Below are 23,044 nucleotides of genomic sequence, written 5' to 3' on the forward strand. Positions count from 1 at the left end.
AGGAAGATGCCGTTCATTCACCACTGAGCAGGTGATGTTCTCAGATTCCATTTTCCCCTTCGGAGCTCAGGTATCATTTCAACTGTAATCTTTGGTGCAGTAACAAAAGATCAATGTTCAAGGTTAAATTGAGCTCCTTTCTTTACCATAGTTAATCTGAATCTGGCTCAACTTATTCATATCACTTAACAGTCATTTTTTGGTGCTGTTTATAGTGAAATTATTCATATGCCTCAAAGGGAAAAGAAATACATTCTTCTACATAAAATGACTGCCAGATTCTCACACAATCTACCCTCCACTTGGATTAGATCCCATTTCTACTATGCCGTAGCTGTTCTTTTTAGAACCTCCAATTACCTGGAAGCCGTCTGAGTCCTGCTCGTACAGATTTGTTTTCTGGAGCTGTCTCACTGCCTGTTCTAATTTGGGATAATTGCTTTTGAGACCTGTTCCGTAGTTGGTATGATTTGCATTTCAAGTCCCTTATTTTGGTCTCTTATTCTCTCCAATGTAACATCAGAAGAGGCTGCCAGCATCTCACCCGTGGACTTAAAGGCCTGCTTCTGTGTGTCAGCTGCACCTCTTCTCTCTGCTCTCCCAGTACGAGGAAAAGGCTCGCATGATGAAGACGTTTATCTGAAGCTGTGGGTAATGTTGCTGAGAGCATCAGACTATAGAAACTTCTTCAGTCCAGGTGCATCTAGGGAATCATTACTGCAACCAGAGTCGACCAGTCCTAGATGTGCCCTTTCAAGTTCTCTGACCTATCTTCAGTCGTCATTCTTGGTCCATGAGTCTAGTTGAGGGCTCAGGGGAAAAGGTCACACCCGCATCTCCTCTCCTCCCTTTGTCCTGAGACTCCTATTTCCTTATAACTTCTGTTTCATTTTTCATACTCTCACGATGCAGCATTTTTGCTTATTTTGATAGAAAATTAGATTATGAGGAAGCATTCATTATTGAAAGTTGAAAGTTTTATCTTTATTTCCAGCACTTGGGAGGCAGAAGCAGGTGGATCTCTGTGAGTTTGAGGCTAGCCTGGTAAACAAGAGTTAATTCCAGGGCAGGAACCAAAAGCTACAGAGAAACCCTGTCTCAAAAATAAAAATAAAAAAAATATCTGTCTGTCTGTCTGTCTATCTTTCTGCTCTAAATAAAGGACTTCTACAATTCAGGAGTTCTTGTCTTCTTGTAGGATTCTATATAACATCCGTTTGGAGTCTCCTCAGATTGAGGGATTTGAGATGAGTATATATTTTAGGATTTTCTTTTTCTACCTTTTCTTATCCTTTTCCAAAAGACAAGTCTAGAAGATGAGATGAGCCTAGATGTCTTTCCCATTCTCTCTCAGTACCCTTAACTACTATCCTTTCTCCATGTTGACTGTTACTCAAATAAAATGTTACAAATTTCTAGACCTTCCTGTGTCTAATTTCTGGTACTACATTATAAATTAATTGTTAATTGGTTTGCTGATTTTCTGACAGGCACTATCTGTGATTTTTCTTTCTTTTGTTTTACCTCTTTATTCCATACACATAGTGGAAATCTCAAATTAAGCAAGACTATACAGGCCAATTCTTGTAAACTTCAGGTGCGCACATGCTGCTAGGTGAACTGAGAATGAGCAGTTCCCTGGAGACTAGTCCAATTTGTATACCAAGTGAACTGGAAAGGTGGAGCCGGCAGCTCTACCCCTTCATGGAAAAACTAAATCAACCAAAAAAGTCTTGAATGAATTTCAAATGGAAATGACAGAGAAAAATCACAGTGAATCTGGAGGCAGGAGAAGAAACGCTATTTTTCCAAGCAGGTATGGAGGTCAACAGAAGGAGTTTGCATAGACACTCAGAGAAGTGATGATGTCCCAAGGAAGCAAAATTTCTGAATAAGCAGAGGTCAAGAAAACATATCAGATAAGAGATTGCACTTAACTGGATCTCATCTGATAGAAAATAAGTATTTTAATGGTATTAGCTTTATGATTTTTATCAGACGTTTTATTCCTTGAGTATGTGGGGACAAAACAAGGACAAGAGCCTGAGAGCAGAGGGTAAGTAGTAGTTGCTTTCCAAAGAAATGGAACGAGAGAAAACAAAAGCAAAGAATGAGGTCCAGGAGCTACTAACGAGGCCAAAGCAGCATTGTCCAGGGCCACAAAGTCCATGCCATTCCTTCTCAGGCTCTTACTTGGTTCTCTGTTTCCTCATCTGTAATGCAATGGGGATCCCATCTGAACCTCAGCTCTCTTTCTTGCTCATTAGTACTCTCTTGTTCAACTTCTCCATACTAATGTCCCAAAAGATCATCTTTAACAGACTTCTCCCACACTGATATTTTCAGTCTCCCCTTTAGATTCAACTTCATAGCTCCACTTGGATTCCTAGCAGGAATCTCAAGCCTTTGATATCTCAAATTGTGTTCATGGCTGCCCTTCCTACACTCCTGTCTCAGAAAGCAGCACTCCATTCGTCAGGTCATTCACACCTTCGACCTCCAGGAGACCTTTCTTCCTTTTCATCTCCTCATACTCCACATCTACTCTGATTGGTTGTTTTCCAAAATATGCTTTAGTTTTTGGTCTCAGCATGAACTTATCCTCAAGTGTTCCTTGACACTTCTATTACAGTAGCTAATATTAGTTTTCCCAGTGGATCCTACATTTTATTACTAGATTTTCTGTTTATTAACAGATATTAGAAGACTTAGGTAAAAATAAGACCACCAAAGAGGGATGAGAGGGAAGTAAGCAGGAAGTTTCATTTCTTGTTCCTAATAACACTTGAACATTGAAGATGACGAGGCTGGGTAATGTCTGTTAGCCTTGATTCCATCTGAGTACTCCTGGCTCTTTCTACTGTGGTATTGTTGGTGCGTGCGTGCGTGCCTGTGTGTGTGTGTGTGTGTGTGTATGTGTGTGTGTGTGTGTGTGTGTGTGTGTGTGTGTGTGTGTGTTAAATGGTGCTGGATCATCAAAGATCAACTTCTAACCCAAAGTAATGTTACATTCTTAGAAATGAGGCAAGCATAGTATCTAATGTGAAATAGCCTAAAAAAATCTACTAAGATGGCAAAGCAACTATTAACCTCTTTAAAATGTAATGAATGATATTTGAACTTTGATGACCTGAGGCATATTTGGGGAATTTAGTATAGGTGGCTATCAACTTGAGTTAAATATTGATAAACATTTTTTTAAAAAAAAAAGTAGTGTGGGACAATACCTCAGATTGTGGTTAATTTGTACCAGGTAGGAAAAACCCACCTTGTAAAGCCTTTAATTAGGTATTTCTTCAGTTTACAACATTTATTTATAACATTACAAAATCATTATAATCATCTAGCACAATAACATTCTTAGTAAAGCAGAAGGAAAACACAAACTTACTTCCTACTCATCCTGACTGCATCATTCTCTAGCCACCATTTTGTTTCCTATTTCTGAAGATTTGTTTACTCTGGACATTGTCTCTAAACATAATAACATTCCACAAATGCAGTGTCCATCTACAGTGGTACACATTAGTTCCCCATTTTCTTTTTAATTTTTGCCCAATAAAATCTCAAGTATATATCACAGTTTAAATATTTATCAATTTTGAATACTTGGGGTGCTTCCATTTTTGGAGGCTATCATGAATACTGATGCCACCATGAGCATTTATGTGTACATGGATTTTCATAAATTGCCTTTTACTGATTTTTATTTCTTATATTTAAGTACATGTACATAAACATACGTTTTTTGCTCTTAAAATATGCACATTAGAAATTTAAAATATAGAAAGGAATATAACTCACATTATCCTTGGGCAGCTTAAAATTTACAATAGACTCTGCACCAATTTTCTTTATTCTTAGCCAGTTCCAAGAACTCTCTCTCTTTATGAGAGATTTGCTTTCAAAATGAAATCTACTTGACAACTTCTATAGTAGGGCAACCATTTACTGAGAGCTTCCCCGCTGTGTCTTACTACCAGACAGCCCTAAAATAGACTTGCTTTGACGGGATTCTCTGAGTGCTCAAGTGACATCTCCTTTGGGTATAATTGCCTTAATTATTCACCTACTCAATTTCCTTGCTTCTTTCTTTCTTCACAAATAGTGGTAATTTACAGAAGAGTTTATCTTCTGGGAAACCCAAAGAGTTTATGAACCCTTAATATTTTGCTAACAGCTGGTATATTTTGCTATTTATGATCTTTTGTTTCAAACTCACTGGATTATCCCAAACTAACAATATTTAAAGTGACATTACAGGAAAGTTGGGATTATCTGATGTTGTGATTAATTTTCAAAAAATTATGTTGCTTGGTAAAATTGTGAGTGAAAAAAAAGGATTGATGGAAAACTCATTAAAATGGTATTTAGCATATTTAAAATCTCACAGCCAATAAAGGCTAAAAGAGTAGCCTCTAAATGGCAGAACTGATTTGTGCAATATGTTTATAAATACTATGGATTTGAAATCTGAATTGAAACTGAAGTATTAAATTCTTGGCTTAACTTTTTCTCTATTTCAATTCACTCTTCTGTTTTAGGCAGAATTTCGTGATCTAGATATTTAATCATGTTCTCCTTCTCCAAATCCCATCTTTCTTGTTTTCCTTTTCCCTTCAAGTTCTCAGGGAAAATGTCATTTCTAAGGTGAACCTAACCCTGTCTTGCTGTCCTTGGACACCCAGGGCATAATGGAGTAAATCATGCTATAGAAAACCAGGCTCTCATCAGCCTCCCTCACAAGGTACATCCTTCCAAGAAAGAACAGAGGAAGGACTGAAGTCAAAAGACAGGGTAGGCTGAGAGTGGAGACCACGATGCCTTGGGAGTGTGTTGGGAAAAAAGACTGAAAGCCGTAGGCCAGTTTTGGCATTTATGAGCAGGGAAGGAGAGTCAGTTGCCAATTGCCTAGTGTTTGCAGATAAAATCCTCAGCATCTGGAGGCCAGCTTCACCAAATATGCAATCATATTGTCATTCTGTGATGATTGCTTCGAAATAAAAAAGAAAGCATTTATGAATATTTTATGAACATTAAAGTACAATCTGGATAATGTTTTATATATTAACTTAGAAACCTGTCTCAATGATATTGTTCCCCAGGGGGAAACCCGTCAGTTTCATTGGTTTAATAGCACTATTCCTATATATTATTATGATTTAAATTTTTTATATTCATAAAATTTGGTTATACTTATATAATGCTCAAAAATGATCCTGGATAAACTATCGCTTTGAGGAAATGATACTTCTAGATGCATGGTTTTGAAAGTTTGACATTATGTTTGATGGCTGCATTTTATTTCATCTTGTCTTTTAACTACGAATGCCTACTCTTTTGTGACCTGTTAAGGTGATATGCTATTCATCTGGAAAATTTAATTTTGTATTATACATATTTCGGTCTACTTTTGGACTGGATCTTACCTACGAAGGTTACGGAGAGAGGTTATAGTGAGCAAGCATTTCTGAGCTGACAGATACTACAAACAGACATTTAGTGCAGTTGTTTCCGCTGAGGATTATTTTACTGAGAAAATAGTGTAAGTCACAGGCTTGGCAGGTAGACAGAGGCAAGCAATGCAGTAAAGTAGGAGCTTTGTTTTGGGCTTTCTAATGTTACTTCAACTTGAGTTTTGTAACCCTGTTCCAAAGGGTTTGTTTTGAGTGACTCTCTTACGAACAGTGTCTCAGAGCTATGCATTGTTTCTTTGTACATGAAATCTTTTGCAATTAGAGGTTTGTTAAATTCCATTGCCATTTATATGGACAGAAGTGAAATATTTAAAATAATAATATCTCCTTAAAACAATTGCTCTGCATTTTATCCCTAAAATTAGAAATAAAGTTAGATTTAGAAATAAAGTTGAGGCAAGTGGTTTCAATTCATCCTGTCACTGCCTTTAATGTTGGCAAGAAGGAAGGACTAAATAGTTCTTTGCTTTTTTCCCCTCCAAATGAACCCTTGTTATTTACCTTGTATTTATAAGTTTCTATATATACTCATTGCTAAGAATTCCATTTAGGGAATAAAGGAGAGAGCAGAGGCAAAAATGCTTATTGGTCAGATTATAGATGACTAAGGAGAAGTTTGATTGTAGACCCACATAATTGGCTCAAAATGTCAAAATGAACTGGAACATAATTAGAAGCAAAACATACATTAGAATGTCAGGCCTCTCCCAGCAGCAAATTGCTTCAAGTAGAATCTACACTTAAATATAATTTCAAGAGTAAGAGAAAAAAAGGTCAGCTCATTTCAAAAATAATAAATAAATAAATAATAAGCTGCATTTATTTCCCAGCTATCAAAACATGTGTAGGTGTAACCACTGGCATCTTCTCTCAGCCATGCATGCGGTGACTTTACATGACATTATACACAAGGTCATTGGTTCCTATAATTTCCTAGGATTTCTTTATCAGCAAGAGTCAATGATATGCATGAAAAGAGACTTTGAGCCAGGAATAGCATCCGTGGGATGCCGTCCCACAGGTAGAGAGTGGCATTGCTGTGTATTTTGCTCCTGTATGTCCTTTTAGACATTGTAAGATCTAAAACTGCTGATTTCTTTTCATCATCAAGGTTATGGAAACAAATAATATTCATGCCTATTCTGAGCATTATTTAACCTTTTTTTTAAAAAAGAAACCTGCGTGTATGTGTGTGTGTATGCATGCGTGTGCGTGTGTGTGTGTGTATGCATGCATGTGCGTGTGTGTGTATGCATGCGTGTGCGTGTGTGTATGTGTGTATGCATGCATGTGCGTGTGCGTGTGTGTGTATGTACGCATGTGCGTGTGTGTGTGTGTGTGTGTGCAGGGTAGAGGATAGTACTTGAACTTGAGGATTGCAAAAGTCAGATTTCTTCTTCTACTTAGTGGGATCCCAGAATCTAACTTGTGGGACAGCAAGTGCATTTTTACCCACTGAGCACTGTGCCAGCCTTCAAACATTTTTTTTAAAATCGCCTTTGTCTTGGACACTATGGAGGATATATGTGAAATTCCTTATGTCTCAAGTAACTAATGGTATATACCTATCTTCAGTATATTTTGCTAACATAATTATACTTATTAATGGTTTTTCTCATAAAATATATGTTACCAATTTTTATAGAGATCTAAAATGGCAAAACATTTTAATATAAATATTTTAGTAATTTGAAACTTAAATGATAAATTCCGTGCATTAAAGACACTCATTTGAAGGAACAATATTAAGATGAGCTGAATGAAATTCTATTTTTGCCCTAGCAATCTCTCTGTTAGAGCATGGTATTTTTAGTTGAAAGGTGTACTTCCCATCGATTATGTTAAAATCATTTTGAAAAGCAGCCATCTAGCTGACAGAACAAACAGCTGTGAAAATGAGACCTGGAGATTTATGCAAATGGGGGAGCTCTGAATTAATTTTCTTCATGGAACTGACAAGTTTCTTGGAGTATTTATGCTCTATCTCTTAATTAGTAATTTTGCTAATGTCAGTCATATTAAATTTTCATAATGTAAACGATGCGTTTCATTGGCAAATATGTTCTAAGAGATTACAGATGAAAGCAGAGACTCTACATCTGATGCAGTTAAATTGATGAACACTGAGACAGTATATATCTTATTAATAAACACACTAAAATTACATAAGAAGTCTTCTTTGAATAAGAAACACGGTGACTCCATAAGAAATTTTATTGTTCTTTTATATGTGCAGGGAATAAGATTTTGTTTCTGTTTAGCTTTAAACAGAAAGCAGCTTTGACCAAGGGAATGCTAGCATTTCTACATATTAAAGTCTACTGCATTTTAGAGGTGGGGTTCTCTTGTCTGTATTAGTTACATCACCATGAACTAGGGACTGTTATTTGAGCTGCTCATTGGTTCTTTTCCAGCAAGAGTGTGCTTAATTTTGGCGCGTATTCCATGTGAAGTTTGGTAAAGTCAGCCCAGGCCTGCATTGCTTATGTATTTTTTGATCAGTTGAAAAACACTGATTTCCTATTTGTTTAGGTTAGTACTCTATTGGCACAATTTATTTATACCATTTATGATTTTCCTCAATTATTCTGTAAAAATATACTTTTGATAATCGTAAAGGTGCTGCCTTAAAATTTATTCATTTCCACATAGATGGACATCAAAAGTTTCTTCAACTTTTTAAAGTGGTTAACAATATAAGAAGGAGCGTTTACGTGTGTAGTGCTCGCGCATGCCTGTGCACATGTGTGCGTGCATGAGTGCACTGGGCTGAACGTGCACATGTGTGTTTACCTGCATGTAGAGGCCAGCAACTTGTGTCAAGTGTAGTTCCTTCATTGCTTCTTTAATTTTATTTATTTATTTGTTTGTCTGTTTGTTTGTTTGTTTAGAGACAGGCTCTCTTTCTGAGCCTTGAGCTCAGTGATTGGCGAGAATGGTCATCATAGCCTTGTCTGGGCTTCGTCAGTGTTGGGCTTATTGATATGCATCATTTTGCTTGGCTTTTTATGTGGTTTCTGAGAAACTGAATTCAGGTGCTCTTCTCTGTGAGATAAATAATTCATTTACTGAGCCACTTTCTAGACCCAACAAAAAAACAGTTTTTGAGGAGAAACCTTTGTATATATTTTTAGCTATATTCTTATTTTATTATCATAATGGTACACAAATAATTGTATACAATAATTATATACAAAATATGACTTGTCATGCATGAATGTAGCATAATTTAAGCATATTTCACCCTATCTGGTTATTTTGCTAATAATAAGTGTCTAGAAATAATAAGGGTCTATTTCAAGGCTAAAAATGTTTTTTTTTGACATTTAGTGAGTAATGTCTCCCAGAGAAGTCACATACATGTGTAATATCAGAGCCTACGGTCTGCTGTCAGCTGTGTGGATCACTACTCACTAAAAACAAAAATAAAAAACAAACCTTCTCCTCTTGGCATTTCCTTTCCTACACAAATATTAAATTTAAAGCCTATTATCATAGTTTCCTTTGTTTTGGAGAAGATCAATGGTGGTTATTTTGACTTGCTTTAAAATTCAAATTAATTTTTTCGTAAGCTTTAAATATAGACAATCTTTGGTCATCTGAAATTTAGCTTCATATATTTTTTAATCTCTGTATTCTCATATTTTAGATATTTTTTTTCTAATTTATTAGGAAGATATTCTGGTAGACAGTATAAGGGGCTCTTGCAGCTTCAATATGGGATATTCAATAAAGGTAATCTAACTTGTCTTTGAACCATTCATTCTGATACCCTCTGTCAATTTTGTAGTTACGGGGATTAAATCCATGATCTGGAATATTTAAGTGGACAAATATCTACTACTGAGCCATGTCCCAGCTCTCTTTTTACTTTTTCTTACAGACAGGGCCTTACTAAGATGCTGAGACTTTCCTTGAACCCACTCTGCATTCAGCAGCCCAGACACATCTTAGCTAAGAGCCTTCTGGCTCAGGCACTTGTATGATTGTAATGGGCCTACTGCGCCTCCATGTGTGTGTTTGTGTATGTATGTGTGTTATGTAAGAAAATGTGCAGGTCGATTTGTTGCAAAGAGCAGAGGAGGATTGGGTGTCCTTTCCTATTATCCTGTGTCTTGTTCCCTTGAGGTGAGACCTCTCATTGAAACTGAATCTTGTTGCTTTTTAGCCAGGCTGGTGGCTCAGTTCTTTTTCCTGAGGCTGACTACCAAGTTCCAGCTATCAAAGTATTGAAGTCCAGCAATTAAAATCCCCCTTTTGGCTGCCCTAATTAACATGATCAATCAAAATTAAACACCTCATCCTAGCATGGAGCTTCCCTTTTACCTTTATAAACTGCCATTTGCCTAAGGGTCAAGTCTGTCTCCTCTCTCTCCAGGCTACATATTTGTCCTGGAAATTCTTCTCCTTCATCCTCTACCTCCTGTCTTTGTCTCTAATTCCCTGTTCTTAGTCCCTCTTGGGTAAATAAATTCCCTTTGTGATGAGAAGTTGCTCTTGGGGTGTCTTGTGCCAAATATCGATCCCTTTACTTTATTGCCAAATTTCTAGAGCTTTCTTACAGACACTATCAAATTCATTTGTATCAAATACACTTCTTTTAGCTTGAGGTAAGATTGGAGACTTTGCCTATTGCATTTTTTTAGTGATTCTGAGTTGATGGGATGTAGAAAACTAAAACAACAACAAAACCCTGAAAATAAAACAAAAACAAACCAAATATTAACAAACAATAAAACCCAAGCATTCACACTGTAGGCCTGGGTTTGAACTGGATGTTTTTTCTATAGCTAAGCCCCTACACATTTTTCTTCATTTTGTGTTGTGTTAATGGAAAATATAGAATGTGTCCTGTAAGCCTCCATTTTCCTAGGGGTTTCCTACCCACATACACATATGTGATCAGCCGCAGGGATACTCAACCACATACACAATGCATACATAATCTATTTCATTGTGATTTCTGGAAATTTTGGCTTTATTGTTTATTGACACAAAAATTATAGAGATACTCATATGCGGGTGTAGGAAGCTTAGCATTTTGTCTCATTATGGATTTGGGTATTCGATATAAGAAGTGCATAGGAGGAAGTGGATTGATCTATATATCAGTCATTAGAAGGTCCTCTCTTTGGATCTATAGGTTAAATTGGCAATGACATACTCTTTCAGATTCTGGCAATGAGGAGTTGGCCACTGGTCTCATTTTTCTGGTATTTGTCACCTATTTTTCTATCTAGCTTAATATCTATCTATCTATCTATCTATCTATCTATCTATCATCTATCTATCTAACAATTTTCTGTCTATCATCTATGTATGTATGTATCATCATTATCTATCTTTCTAACAATTTTCTATCATCTATGTATGTATGTATCTATCATATCTATATTATGTATATATCTATATCTATCATCTATCTGCCTATCATTTATCTATCTATATTCTATCTATAGTTTATCTATCTTATATATCTATCATCTATCATGTATCTCTATCTTTTATCTATCTCTGTGTTTTCTTTTAATCTTCAAAAAAACCAATTAAGATGAATATTTTACACTGTAATTTGGGACTACTTTTAAAGCTTTAAACTTTGTATATAACTGAAAACTGAGTAGCCACTGCCTAGTCATATTTACAGAGGGACCATTATGTGCTAGTTAGGTCATCTAACTATTACTTAAAATTTAGTGTGTGGTGCTAAGAATGTTCTCCATGTTATTTAGGAGTGGCACTGCTGGCTACCATCTGGAGATGTTATTTGTCATTATCTTCTCTCTCCAGTCCCCTCAATCATGTATTATCATTTTGTTTTATTTTATGGGTAACTGTAGACAACCATGAGAGCTAGCAAAGAGCACAAATTTTTCTGCATGCAAGACTCAACAATGTATTTAATAACAGACTCACCTTTGTATCATGCAAAATATGCTTAAAGAAGTCACCCAAACTTAATAAGATATTAGCATTCTTAGGAATGCCTCACATTTGTTTTTAAAGTTGGTTAAATAAGAAGACTGTTATTGACTAATGTGATTGTGGGATGCTGGGAAAGAACAGCTGGGGAGCCTAAAATAAAATTTACGAAACTAAAGTGAAATGAAAAATTAGGGTATGAGTATGAATATGTCAGCAAGGGAAGTAATAATTCCTTCAGTGTTCACCCAAATGACCATCAGTGACAATACACAACAGCCAGAGATGACCAACTCCGTGTGAGTCAGGAAGCATTAAAGCCATTGCTAAAAGTATGTTCACAGGATATTATCATTGTGGAGTTAGTGATGAATCATCACAAAAATAAATCCAATAGGAGCCAAGCAGCACCAACAAAAATGTCTAAAGTTATATTGGAAGGGAAATAAAGTATTTTTAAAGGATTTGGGGGTGGGCAAGAGAGACAATTGTGTTAAGTTTGTCATTTCATTGCTTTAAATTTTGAGCCAAATTGCCGCATTCTGTTGTAGAGTCACGACCAGGCGTGAGTAACAATATGGTCTAGAGTTTCAGATGGGGCTTACTTTATGGGTTGTGGAGCATTTGACACAATAATGGCCTCACAGAAAGAATAAAATAAAATTACCTCTAAAAGTGCCTGTGATTTTTCAGCTGGTCATAAACTTTTGTCTTTGATCAATAAAAATGAATTATAGACAATGAATACACCAGAGAAATAATATTACCAACAGTGTGGTCTTTGGTGACTTTCTGTAGCCCAGACTTTTCATGGACTGGTTCCAGATGACAACTCAGCTCTTCTCACATGTTCCTTTCATGCCTTCAAGTTTCAGCTTCATTTCAGGCCCATCCAAAATCTTGCCAACACCCCCATTGAAATGTTATTTATCTCAGAAGCCTTACAGACCTACTTTTCTTGAAAGCACTCTCTTCTTACTATTAAAATAAGATTAAATTTGGAGTCAAGGAAATCATGAAAATAATGTATTCCTAGAATTTTTAAATGCCAACCAGGATATGCTCAATATTACTTACAAATAAGTATATGTATTGTATGATTGTAGTAATAAGGAGCGGCGGGGCTGCGTCCCCAACACTCCAGCCGCCTGCCAGGCTAGCTTTTGCCCCGAAATAACAACACACAAACTGTATTCATTTAAACACTGCTTTGGCTCATTTCTACCTAGCCTCTTCTAGGCTAACTCTCGCACCTGGACTAGCCCATTTCTTATCATCTGTGTAGCACCGGTCTTACCGGGAAGATTCTAGCCTCTGTCCATCCTGGGTCGGAGCTTCATAGCGTGCATCTTCCCTGGAGCAGGGAGCATGGCGTCTCTCTCTGAGGCGTCTGCTCCTGAGAGGAGAGCTGTCGAGTCTGACCTCACTTTCTCTTCCTCCCAGCGTTTTGTTCTGTTTACTCCTCCCACCTATCTCCTAACCAATGAGAGCCAAGCAGTTTCTTTTTATTTAACCAATGACCTTCCTCCATCATATGATAGTGCACATTTTAGTCTAGTTGTTTTCTACTAAGGGATAAGCTATTATAATTCTTTCTTAAAGCCTTGATTATATTAAACAGGAGGAGCTAATGAATGTGTCCATGCCTGCACTCTTACCTCTATTACATAAAGAAAAGTAATAAAATTATGAAAGATAACAAACAGACACACGACTTAGACTTCATTACCGAGCAGTTGTGAAAAGTATTTTATGAAAAAAATAGGACCTTCAGTGATTTAGAAACAAGAGAGTGGGAACATGAGGACTTGAAACTCAAAGAGGAGACAGCAATAAAAGAAATGTGAGCCCAAGTATTGATAAAATCAGGTTGTGACCATAAGGATCCATCTTTCTTTCAGAAAAATAATTGATGGAGTAGCTTTAATCCTATCTAAAATTTATTAGTCAACCTTTGTTTCTGATCACAAGAATAAAAAAGAGGGTTAAAAAAATCCCAGGACTCAATTGCTACTACACCCTCCAAGAAGAGTAAATGCACTTGGAAGGGGAAATGGAGGAAGACTGAAGGAGTTAAAAGGGAGAAAAGTGGGTATGTGCACGTGGTCTAAGTACATTTTATGCATGTATAAAATTACTGAAGCAAACATTTTAAAATCCCAGGAAATTTTGGCTAGGATTTGATAGTCTATCTAAAGGCTTATTTACAATTCTAAGAAAATAATGAAAAGTTCAAGGACCCAAAAGTAAGAAGAGTTGGTTGAATTTCCCAACCTGAGTAATTCATGATGTCTGTACTGTTGTTTGAGTTTTATATCAAGGGATATAAGGGATACGCTGTAGGCCCTAGAGAGCTGAAATGGTCGAGTGAAGCTGCTGTGTGTGTGCTGGGTTCCTCTCTTGGTGTAGACTGTCTGGACAAAGAGCAGGAAGAGAAGATAAGGAAGCAGCTTGTGGACAGCCGGTGCATGTCTCACAGGCGCTGCACCATGGACAGAGCAGTGTTAGCACCGTAGAAAACTGAAGTAAGACAAAATGAAGAGCTTAGTGTTCACAGTAAGATGAAGCATCAACAGATGTAACTTGTTTTGGTCAAAGCTAGTGTTGTGGGGTTTGGAGTTCAGAGTTAGCTCACCTGCTATTGACAGATTAACCACTACATCTACTTTGAAACTCAAGTCATTCAGTATCTACCAGAGTTGAAGGTACATTTTTTTCTAAGACCAAACAATTCTATTTCTAGATTAAAAAAAAAAACCAACAACTTATGTTGTGTGTGAACAGATTGATGTGTGAGTGTGCTTGGAGCAGCACCAGTTAGATTCACAAAGTTTAGAAACAAGTATCCAGCACCAATTGCATTAATTTTCTACTAAGGGGACAAATGGGTCAGTTAGCAGCTTCACACAGCATCCACTGATCGACTCCTGGTGTCTAGAATCTGAAGGGCAGGACAGGCATCAGTCTTTGTTCATGGTCAGAGACTGAAATCATGCTGTTACCTGGGCTTTGCTCAGACCTGGAGTTCAACCTCATTTGCATTGGTATCAAAATCTATTTCTTTAAATGAGAGGAGAGTGATCAGAAAGAGGCACCTAAGGACAACATATCTACCCCGATTTATCTAAGGACATCATATCTACCTCAATTTGTGCATATTAAACTCTGAACAGTTACTGACGTATTTTGATTTAACATTTAGTTGTAGCTGTACTGGGGATTGAGCCTACGGACTAACACTTGAGCTATATAACTCAGTCTCTGTTGTTTATGTTATTTTTTTCACTATTGAGTGTGTGAGCTGGGCAAGCATCTACACTGAGCTCAATCCTCAGCTTTATTTTAGCTTTTGTCACAAGACAAGATCTTATTAAATTGCTTAGGTTGGCCTTAAACTCACCCTTTAGCTGAGGCAAGCCTTGAATTTGGGACCCTCCTGGCTCAGCTCCTAAGTAGCTGCCATTATAGACTTGAGCCAACAGTCTTGAACTTCTTTTAGTATTGCTCATATTTTTTGAATTTTTGATATATTTCACAACAAAATTAAAAACACAATAAAAAGCAAAAGAGTAAATTAAAAATCACTAAATTTATCAGCAGTATTAATTGATCCAATATTGCTGAAAGTAAAATTAAACTTGAATTTATTAGAAATGTACTCATATTCTCTCAGTAAATATGGCAAATAGAATAAAAAAACCACATTATTTCTTCAAAATGTTCAGTAATTCTTTCAAGACAAATAAAAGGATGATTAATCACTTTAATGGTTGAAAGGAAACATGGACATTAATTTGTAATTAAGATTTTATAGCATCTATTGTTTTTATAGTATAATAACTCTCTTGGGCATGATTTTATAACTGAAAACTTAATAGAGCAAGTAATTAGTATTTAGACTTTGCAAATTAAGAAAGTCTCTACCAAACAACTAATATTAATATTTAAGTACTTCCTGTTTTGGAGTGTGGTATATTACTTATGAATAAAACTATTTACACTTGTATGACTACAAAAGAAATGAGGCCTGTTGTAGTGCTAGTGGGCAGTTAAAATGGGTAAAGATTAAAGCTATGTAGTAAATGTTTAGTGTAACTATTTTAGTAAAATCTAGGCAGTTGCTTTATGTAGTAAGCAAAGGGGGAAACTGAGCAAAACCTTAGAACAATGATGCTTATCAACCCTTCTCAAAAAACTGATGGAAACCATGACCCATTTCTGATGTGTCAATCGCATGGTTTCATTTCCTTCTGTATATCTTTGGTGCTCCATCTAGGCATCACTGCCATGACCTCTTCCTGAGTTTGCTGGACTGTCTCTTTCTGCATGGTGAGTGCTGTCTGCAACTCCAAAGTCTTCCATAGTTTATTTCTTGCGTCCTTCTATGGCCCTATGATTGTTGCTGGTAGCCACTTTGTAACATGACCAAGACTTACACCAAGTCAATATGAACAGTTACATGTCCTAAGTTACTTTGGAGTATATCTCATGACCTTAAGTTTTTCTTTTGTATGTTTGTATGTATCCATGTGTGATGCTATATGAGTATGTGCTTGTGTATATCAACATATATGTAGGTGCACATACACTTGTATGTGTAAGACAGAGGCCAACATTGTGTTTCTTTCTCAATCACTTTCTATCTTACACTTTGGGATGGTCTTTCACTAGACCTGGAGCTCACTGCCACAGATAGACTTGATGTTCAGGGATCTCCAGAAATCCACCTGTCTCCCCTTCCTCAGTACTGGCATTACAAACACAGAATGCCCATAGACTTTCACACTGCTTCTCAGAATCCAAACATAAATCCTCATACTTCTGGGGAAAGCACTTTACTCACTGAGATGTCTCTCCAGTCTCCATCATAGGATTTTTATTATAGCATTTAAAGAATCTGTACTGTGCTTTGACTAATACTACAAAAAACCCACCCCACCCCAAGTATCTAACTAATAGATTAGAAGAAAAAAAAGGTGAGGAAACTGGACATATGATTCAACCAGTAAAATACTTGTCATGAAAGCCAAAAACCTAAATTTGATTACTAGAGCTCTTATAAGAGAAAGCCAAGAGGACAGAGAAGTGAACTCAGGATGTGAAGAACTTGCTGTGCCTTAGGGTTCCCAGTACTCATATAAACACTGGGTGAGGCCACACCTCTCTAACCCCAGAAATTGGAGGGTAACAGAGACACTTATCACAGGGTTTGCTGGCCAGCCAATGTTGTCAAAACTTCAGATTCCAGGTTCAGTGAGAAACCCTGTCTCAAAATTGTATAGAGTGTTAGAGGAAGACACCCAGCATCATCTGGCCTCCGAATGCATACACACGGGCAACTGTGCTATCATACACATGTGCACACACCAAATACACAAACGCTTGAACATACAGTTGCCCATTTCACCCAAATAAAAGGTATTGTGTGATGTGCTTGTAATTACAGCACTTGAGATCAGGAAGTTGAGAGAGTGGTTCCCTGGGGCTGACTGACTAGCCAATTTAATGAGTTCTAGGTCTGTTAAAAAGTAAGTTGGATCATCTCTGAGGAACAATTCTCAAACTTGTCATTTCATCTCCACACGACTGCTTACGTATGTGCACTGCACCTGTATGAACACACACCTGCATGCACATACACATGAGGGGGAGAGGGAGGGAGGAAGGGAGAGAGACAACTTCTGTGTGTTTTTAACCATCTTTCCTGATGCTTTATCATCAACCAATAGCCATGCTTTGTCTGAATGAGAATGATCATGACTTCCTCCTGTAGTTGTAGTGCTTTGAATGCTTCTTGTAAAATTTATTTGTGTTTTCATGGACTTAACTTTTGACCATGCTCATGTGCCTCTCTTGGTATTACAGTTCATGATGTCTGCATTGCCATTAGCTCTGTGACTGAGAAGGAGCAGAGAAAGTCACCTGCTTTCCTTGGGATAGTGGAGTGATCAGGACGTGTGAACATGTATTGCTACTTTATGTCTTGAAAATAGAGCTAAGCTGAAGGGGCAGGTCAGGGAAAGGTTTAGAAAGCAGCCTAGTCTTTAATACAGTCACAACAGCACCAGCAATCAAACACACCACATAAGGTGTATTAGGACCTCTTAAAAGAGTGTCTAAGCCCAAGTGTATTGTTTTTGCGTATTTTTCAATATGTGTAATGGAGAAAAAAAACAGCACTTTTACTCATATTTTGGTTATGAAAAAACCTTAGGGAATAATTTTCCCAGCACCACACAGCTAAAAATACAGTGCACCAGAGGTAAAATTGAAACATGCGGCAGAAAGGCAAGTTCCTGAATTATCATGTGGGTACACAGCCCAACTCATATACCCTGAGCCCAAACACTGTTGAAAATCCCCAATGCATGTTCTTCAAAACAGTTAATTTATTGGCAAAATATGGTCTGATATGAGACTTATGTAATGTCTTTACTTGTTTGTCTAAATGTGCTTTAGAAATACTAATGCACTGGTTACAAGGTGCCCCTTAAGATGACCAGTATGGTGACATTACCCTTCTAACAGTTGGAACTTCTGCGCTCAAAATATGTCTCATTAAAAAAGCTTTTGGGTAAAGGATATAAATATTGAGGAAACTGTAAAAGATGAATGTATGAAATTAAAATAAGGTGGTTTGTAAAGGACAGAGCTATCTTTTGTTATTTTTTTTCCTATGTAGAATTCCTTGTGCCTAGAAAAGCAGCTGATACATGGCCTTCAACAGTGTTCCAAATTAGATTAGAGGGACATATAATATCCCTCTACCAAGATAGTATCAGTTCCAGCGGTATGGAGTTGAAGACAGCCATGCACTCATGAAGAGCTAAAGGAAGAGAAGGGGGCTTTCCTTGTTTACATTTTTCAATCACATGAAGCAGATCTGACCCATCTGTGGAGAAACCTATGTGCATTCATCAGAATGCATCACAGGCAAACTCCTATCCCGGCCGATGTTAGTATGCATCTGGGCCATTACAGTTGCATTGGTATGCATCTAGGACTTACATCGCAATCACGGATTCAGTCCCACTCCGCTGGAAAGCCATGCTCAAGGGCACAGCTGTTTTTCTTGGCTCAGGTGCCTTTGCTAGAGGTGTCTTTGCCAGGGGCCCCACTAGAGTACTCTTTATTCTAGATCTGTGCAGTTCCATGCCTGGATCCTCACTCTTTCTGACAACCGTCTCCTGGCTTTTGAAAGACAAGACCTTTTGTGTCATGACTTCTCAGAAGAAAAGGATCTGTGCACCGTGTACTGCCTCACATAGTCACATGTCCTCACCTCATGTTATTCTTCACGAGCAAGAGTGATGGGGATGAGGGCTGCTTCTGCCTGAACAGCACAGTGAGTGAATAGCTTGCCTGTGAGTTTCATTCGTTCCTTGTCTCGTTGACAACCTTGTCTCCTGGGTCTCAGTACTTGTTTCAGACCAACCTTTGTGCTCATATCCTGGATCTTGCCTTCTTCCTCACTATGATCCCATTGCTCTTGTCTTATTTATGGCATGTTTTAAACCTCACCCTTCCATACACCCCTCATTCTGATGTCTTCTCTCACCACTGGCTATTGTGATGGCTGGGCTTTATTAACGTGACACAAACCTAAACATATCTGGGACTCTATAAAATTGGCCTGTAGGCAAGTCTTTGGATGTATTTTCTGTAATAGTGACTGAAATCGGAGGATTCTGCTCACATGTGAGCAGTGCTACCCCTGGGCTGGTGTACTATAAGAACAGATTGAGCAAGCCATGGGGAGTAAGCTAGTATGAAGCATTCTTTCATGGATTTTGTTTTAGTCCCTGTCTTGAATCCCTTCCTTGGCATCCCTCAATGAGCTGTGAACTGGAATATGGAAGCTCTTTCTTCCCTGAGTTGCTTTTGTGTATGGTGTTTAATAAAGCAATAGAAACCCTGACCAATACAATTATCAACTACTCTTTCTCTTTCCTCTGAAAACATACATTAGACCTTTTGCACCTGTGACTACATCATCTGCTCACTTGGGATCATCTGATCCAATTATCCTTTCTGGACTTTTCCATCCTGGTCACGGGTCTCCCTCTGGGGTTAGAGAGTGTTTTGTGCCTGCGTAGCTGTGTGTTTATTTGCTGGTCCCCCCCCCCTCAACTGAGAGGTTTGAAGGATCTAAAGTTTAGTTCTGTATAATATCCTAGGTATAATTAGCATTTTACTGATTTGTTATAAGTATGCAACAAATGGATGTATAAATAAAAATATGTATCATAAAAGGATAAATTCTAACACTGATAGCTAAGTAACAAATTTTAAACAAAATTATTTAAAATCTATCTTATTAATACCTCCATTAAAAGTATAAAACTTTCTACTACCAAAGCTTAATATAAAAGAACTTGTTTTATCCTGTTTTACTCCATGATTCTTTGTCCCACAAACATCGGTCTTATTTCTATTTTTGGTGAAAAAAAAAGTTTTGTCTCAGTCACTGTACTGTTATGTTTATTGGTCTACATGGATCATCTTAGTCAGGGACTAAATCCTAAGTCCTGTTTATACAGTTATTTATTGTTACTTTTTCCTTACCCCTTGTGAATTTTAACACAAATGCAGAAGTCTAATCATCTAGTAAAGTCATCTCAAATTTGAAGCCTCTGAATTACATAGACAATCCCAAGTTTGTTTTAGATTAGATGCAGCATAAAAAGAGGAACTATAAAATAAATCTAAAATAGGTTACATCTCACAAAAATGGATTCTTTAGTTAAAATTCCTGATACATTGTAAATCAGTCACAAATGACCATTGCTCCCATTTTCTCTTTTTGATGTTTTGTGGCATCCAAAATGTTATTTCCAAAATTTTAAAACTGATGTATGCTCTGATGGTGCTGAAAATGTATTGAAGTAACTTTACCCTGAAGAAGAGACTAATCAAAATACTAAAATTTAATGATTTCAAATTACCAAAGATATGAAAATAGTTTTGAATGATGACTAAATGAAATTCCTTTGGTGTTAATTATCATTGCTAAAATAAGAACAATGGGTTAAACTGGCCATTGAAAATGTGGAGACTCTCACCCTTGGAAATGTGGTGAATCTGTCTAGTTCTTCAACGAAGCAGAACATCTGCAGGCTAATGGCTGACATGACAATCAACAGGCTGGCAGTGAACACCACCAAGCTTCCAAGCTTCTTCCCAGGACCAAATATCTTGTATACGAAGTCTTCCAATGCAGGTGAAATCTTAATAAGCCGAACTACCCGAAGAACCTAGTCATGGAGAAAAAGGCATACATGCCAGAAAAAGAATATTAAAGAAATCCATATTAAAATATCAATTTTCATGTTACTGTGTAAAAATGTCATAATTTTCCATTTCATCTAGAGACTAAAAATAATAATAATTTAAGGTAACTAAGACATCTTCAGCATGTAGTGAGAACACAGTAAATCTAAAATCAGGAATTAAGGGCAAACATTGGCAACTGTTTGAACACACAATATGATCTTTCAAAATGGCATTAACTAGTACATACTGTTGACATGAAACTAATATTTTTCCAGTTCTTAATACTAAAGAAAACATTTCACTCAGCATTAGTTTATTTAATATCTCCTCAATAAGCCTTCGTAGGTAGGTATTACACAGGTTCAGACTCCTACTAAACATCTGCTTCTCCTTCTTCCTTTAAATAGATTCTACTGGGTTTTAGCCAAGTGATTCCCCAGGGCAACAGACTCTACTTTATACCCTTTGCCTCTGCATTCTGTAGCTGAGTGTTTCTAACAGTCTAGGTTCAAGCTTACCAAAAAAAACAAGAGGCTTGTGCAACTATAGGCATGGTGAATCAAAGATGCCCTAGATATATTTATTATATTTATTTTCTCTTTCTCTGCCCTAAAAATGGAAACAGGTGGAATGGTACCTATAATACAAACAGAAAACAGATGAAGCTCTAAGGGGAATATAATTAAGAAATATAAATTGAGGGGTTGAAAAATGGCTCCACAGTTAAGAGTATTGGCTGCTCCTGTGAAGAAATGGACTCAGTTCCCAGCACCAACATCAAATTGCTATATCCACCTATTACTCCTGTTCTAGAGTATCTGACACTGTCTCCTGGCCTCCACAGGCACCAGGCATACATATAGCACACATACATACATGCAGTCAAAATACTTATGTAATAAAAAAATAAATCTTTTTAAAAAGTATATATTGGCATGTAATAAAAAGCTGAAATAAAAATGACATTTTCCATTAAGCGTAAGGTGTCATCATTTTTTCAAATACCTCCAAGGAATAAATAAAAATGTTGCTAATTAATATGTGACAGGCCATAGATCATAGGAGGTATCCCAAGTTTAGAAACACTAAATTCATAAACTGTATTATTAGCAGAAACAAGACATCATACATAGAAGGGCAGTTCTGAATGACTCAGCATCTATAGGACGCAGGGTTGTCTGGAAGAAATGGATATCTTATTTGAAATATTTTAAAAATGAGATCTTAATATTTTAGACATGTAAAATAGCTTGTTGGTTTTTGCTTTTCTAGTGTACTATCTTCTTATGCTCCCTGGCTTTTCTTTGTTAAATCATTTCTGCTGTATGCTTAATCCATGAGGCTTAGGCGGAGGCTCACAGCTATGCCATAGGCCTGGCAAGAATATTTAGTGACCTGAGCTATCCTCAAGAATTTTGTAAGAACCATGGAAGGCTCAAGCTTCTTGGAAACCATCTTTGTGTGGAATAAGTCTACTTAAGAAAGAAGTCAGTACAAAGTAAAGTAAAGAAGTAGGTAGAGTCCCCATGAAACCATACAATCATCAGTCTCTGAATTCTACCATCTAGGAAGCCTTATCTACTTCTCTAGATTTTTATATAACAGGAAACACTGGTGGTGAACCTTATTGCCCCTACTGTGAGAATGGATGGTGAACCTTATTGCCCCTACTGTGAGAATGGATGGTGAACCTTATTGCCCCTACTGTGAGAATGGATACACATTGTGCAGTATGTCAAATAAATGAACTGCATACATGACCGAATAAGTTGTGAGGATGTTTTGTGGTCTAGCTGTTAGTTGTTTTTATGTAATTCTTGACACATTCCCAGCATGCCATTCAATTTTATCATCAATTTTATCTTTTATCTCTGGAAGGTTGGGATCCCATGCCTGGCTGATATTCTTCTTAACTTGATTAATAGGTTTATTCAAGATACTTCGTTGTTTTCACTATCGGGCTTATCATCTATAATTATGTCCCTTAACGTGGACATAATTAAAATGTCCCTGCCAATTGTTCATATCCAGACAACTATATCCAAGAACAACCAATCATAGGCGTGTTCAGTGTACTAGTCAATGGTCTCTTGTTATAACTAAAGCTTCTCTGAACAAAACATTTAAAGAGAGAAAAGATTTATTTTGGCTCACATTTTGAGAGGATTTACTCCATCATGGTGATTTAATCCATCTGCATGCCTAGACTATGTGATGCTACCACCTAGATGGCATTTTAGCTGTATCTTCTTTGGTAACATTCTCACAGACACACAGGCATATGCAGAGTGTGCCTTAACATACACTACTTGGATCTCAGTCTAATCAAGATAATGGTCAAGATTAGCTATTACATTTGATATGCATGTTTA

General features: G+C 37.0%; 1 protein-coding gene across 2 annotated transcripts in view; it reads right to left on the reverse strand.

Annotated features, from left to right (window-relative positions):
• The window catches only part of Nalcn (sodium leak channel, non-selective), a 261,873-nt gene that overhangs the window by 119,108 nt on the left and 119,721 nt on the right, over window positions 1-23,044 (reverse strand). For both annotated transcript variants that reach the window (XM_075948960.1, XM_075948959.1), the window contains exon 13: window positions 20,462-20,653. In XM_075948960.1, the coding sequence (XP_075805075.1) occupies window positions 20,462-20,653 (192 nt within the window). The remainder of the gene's footprint in view (window positions 1-20,461; window positions 20,654-23,044) is intronic.

This window comes from Microtus pennsylvanicus, chromosome 15 (genome assembly GCF_037038515.1).
Source record: "Microtus pennsylvanicus isolate mMicPen1 chromosome 15, mMicPen1.hap1, whole genome shotgun sequence".
In the NCBI taxonomy this organism is placed as follows: Eukaryota; Metazoa; Chordata; class Mammalia; order Rodentia; family Cricetidae; genus Microtus; species Microtus pennsylvanicus.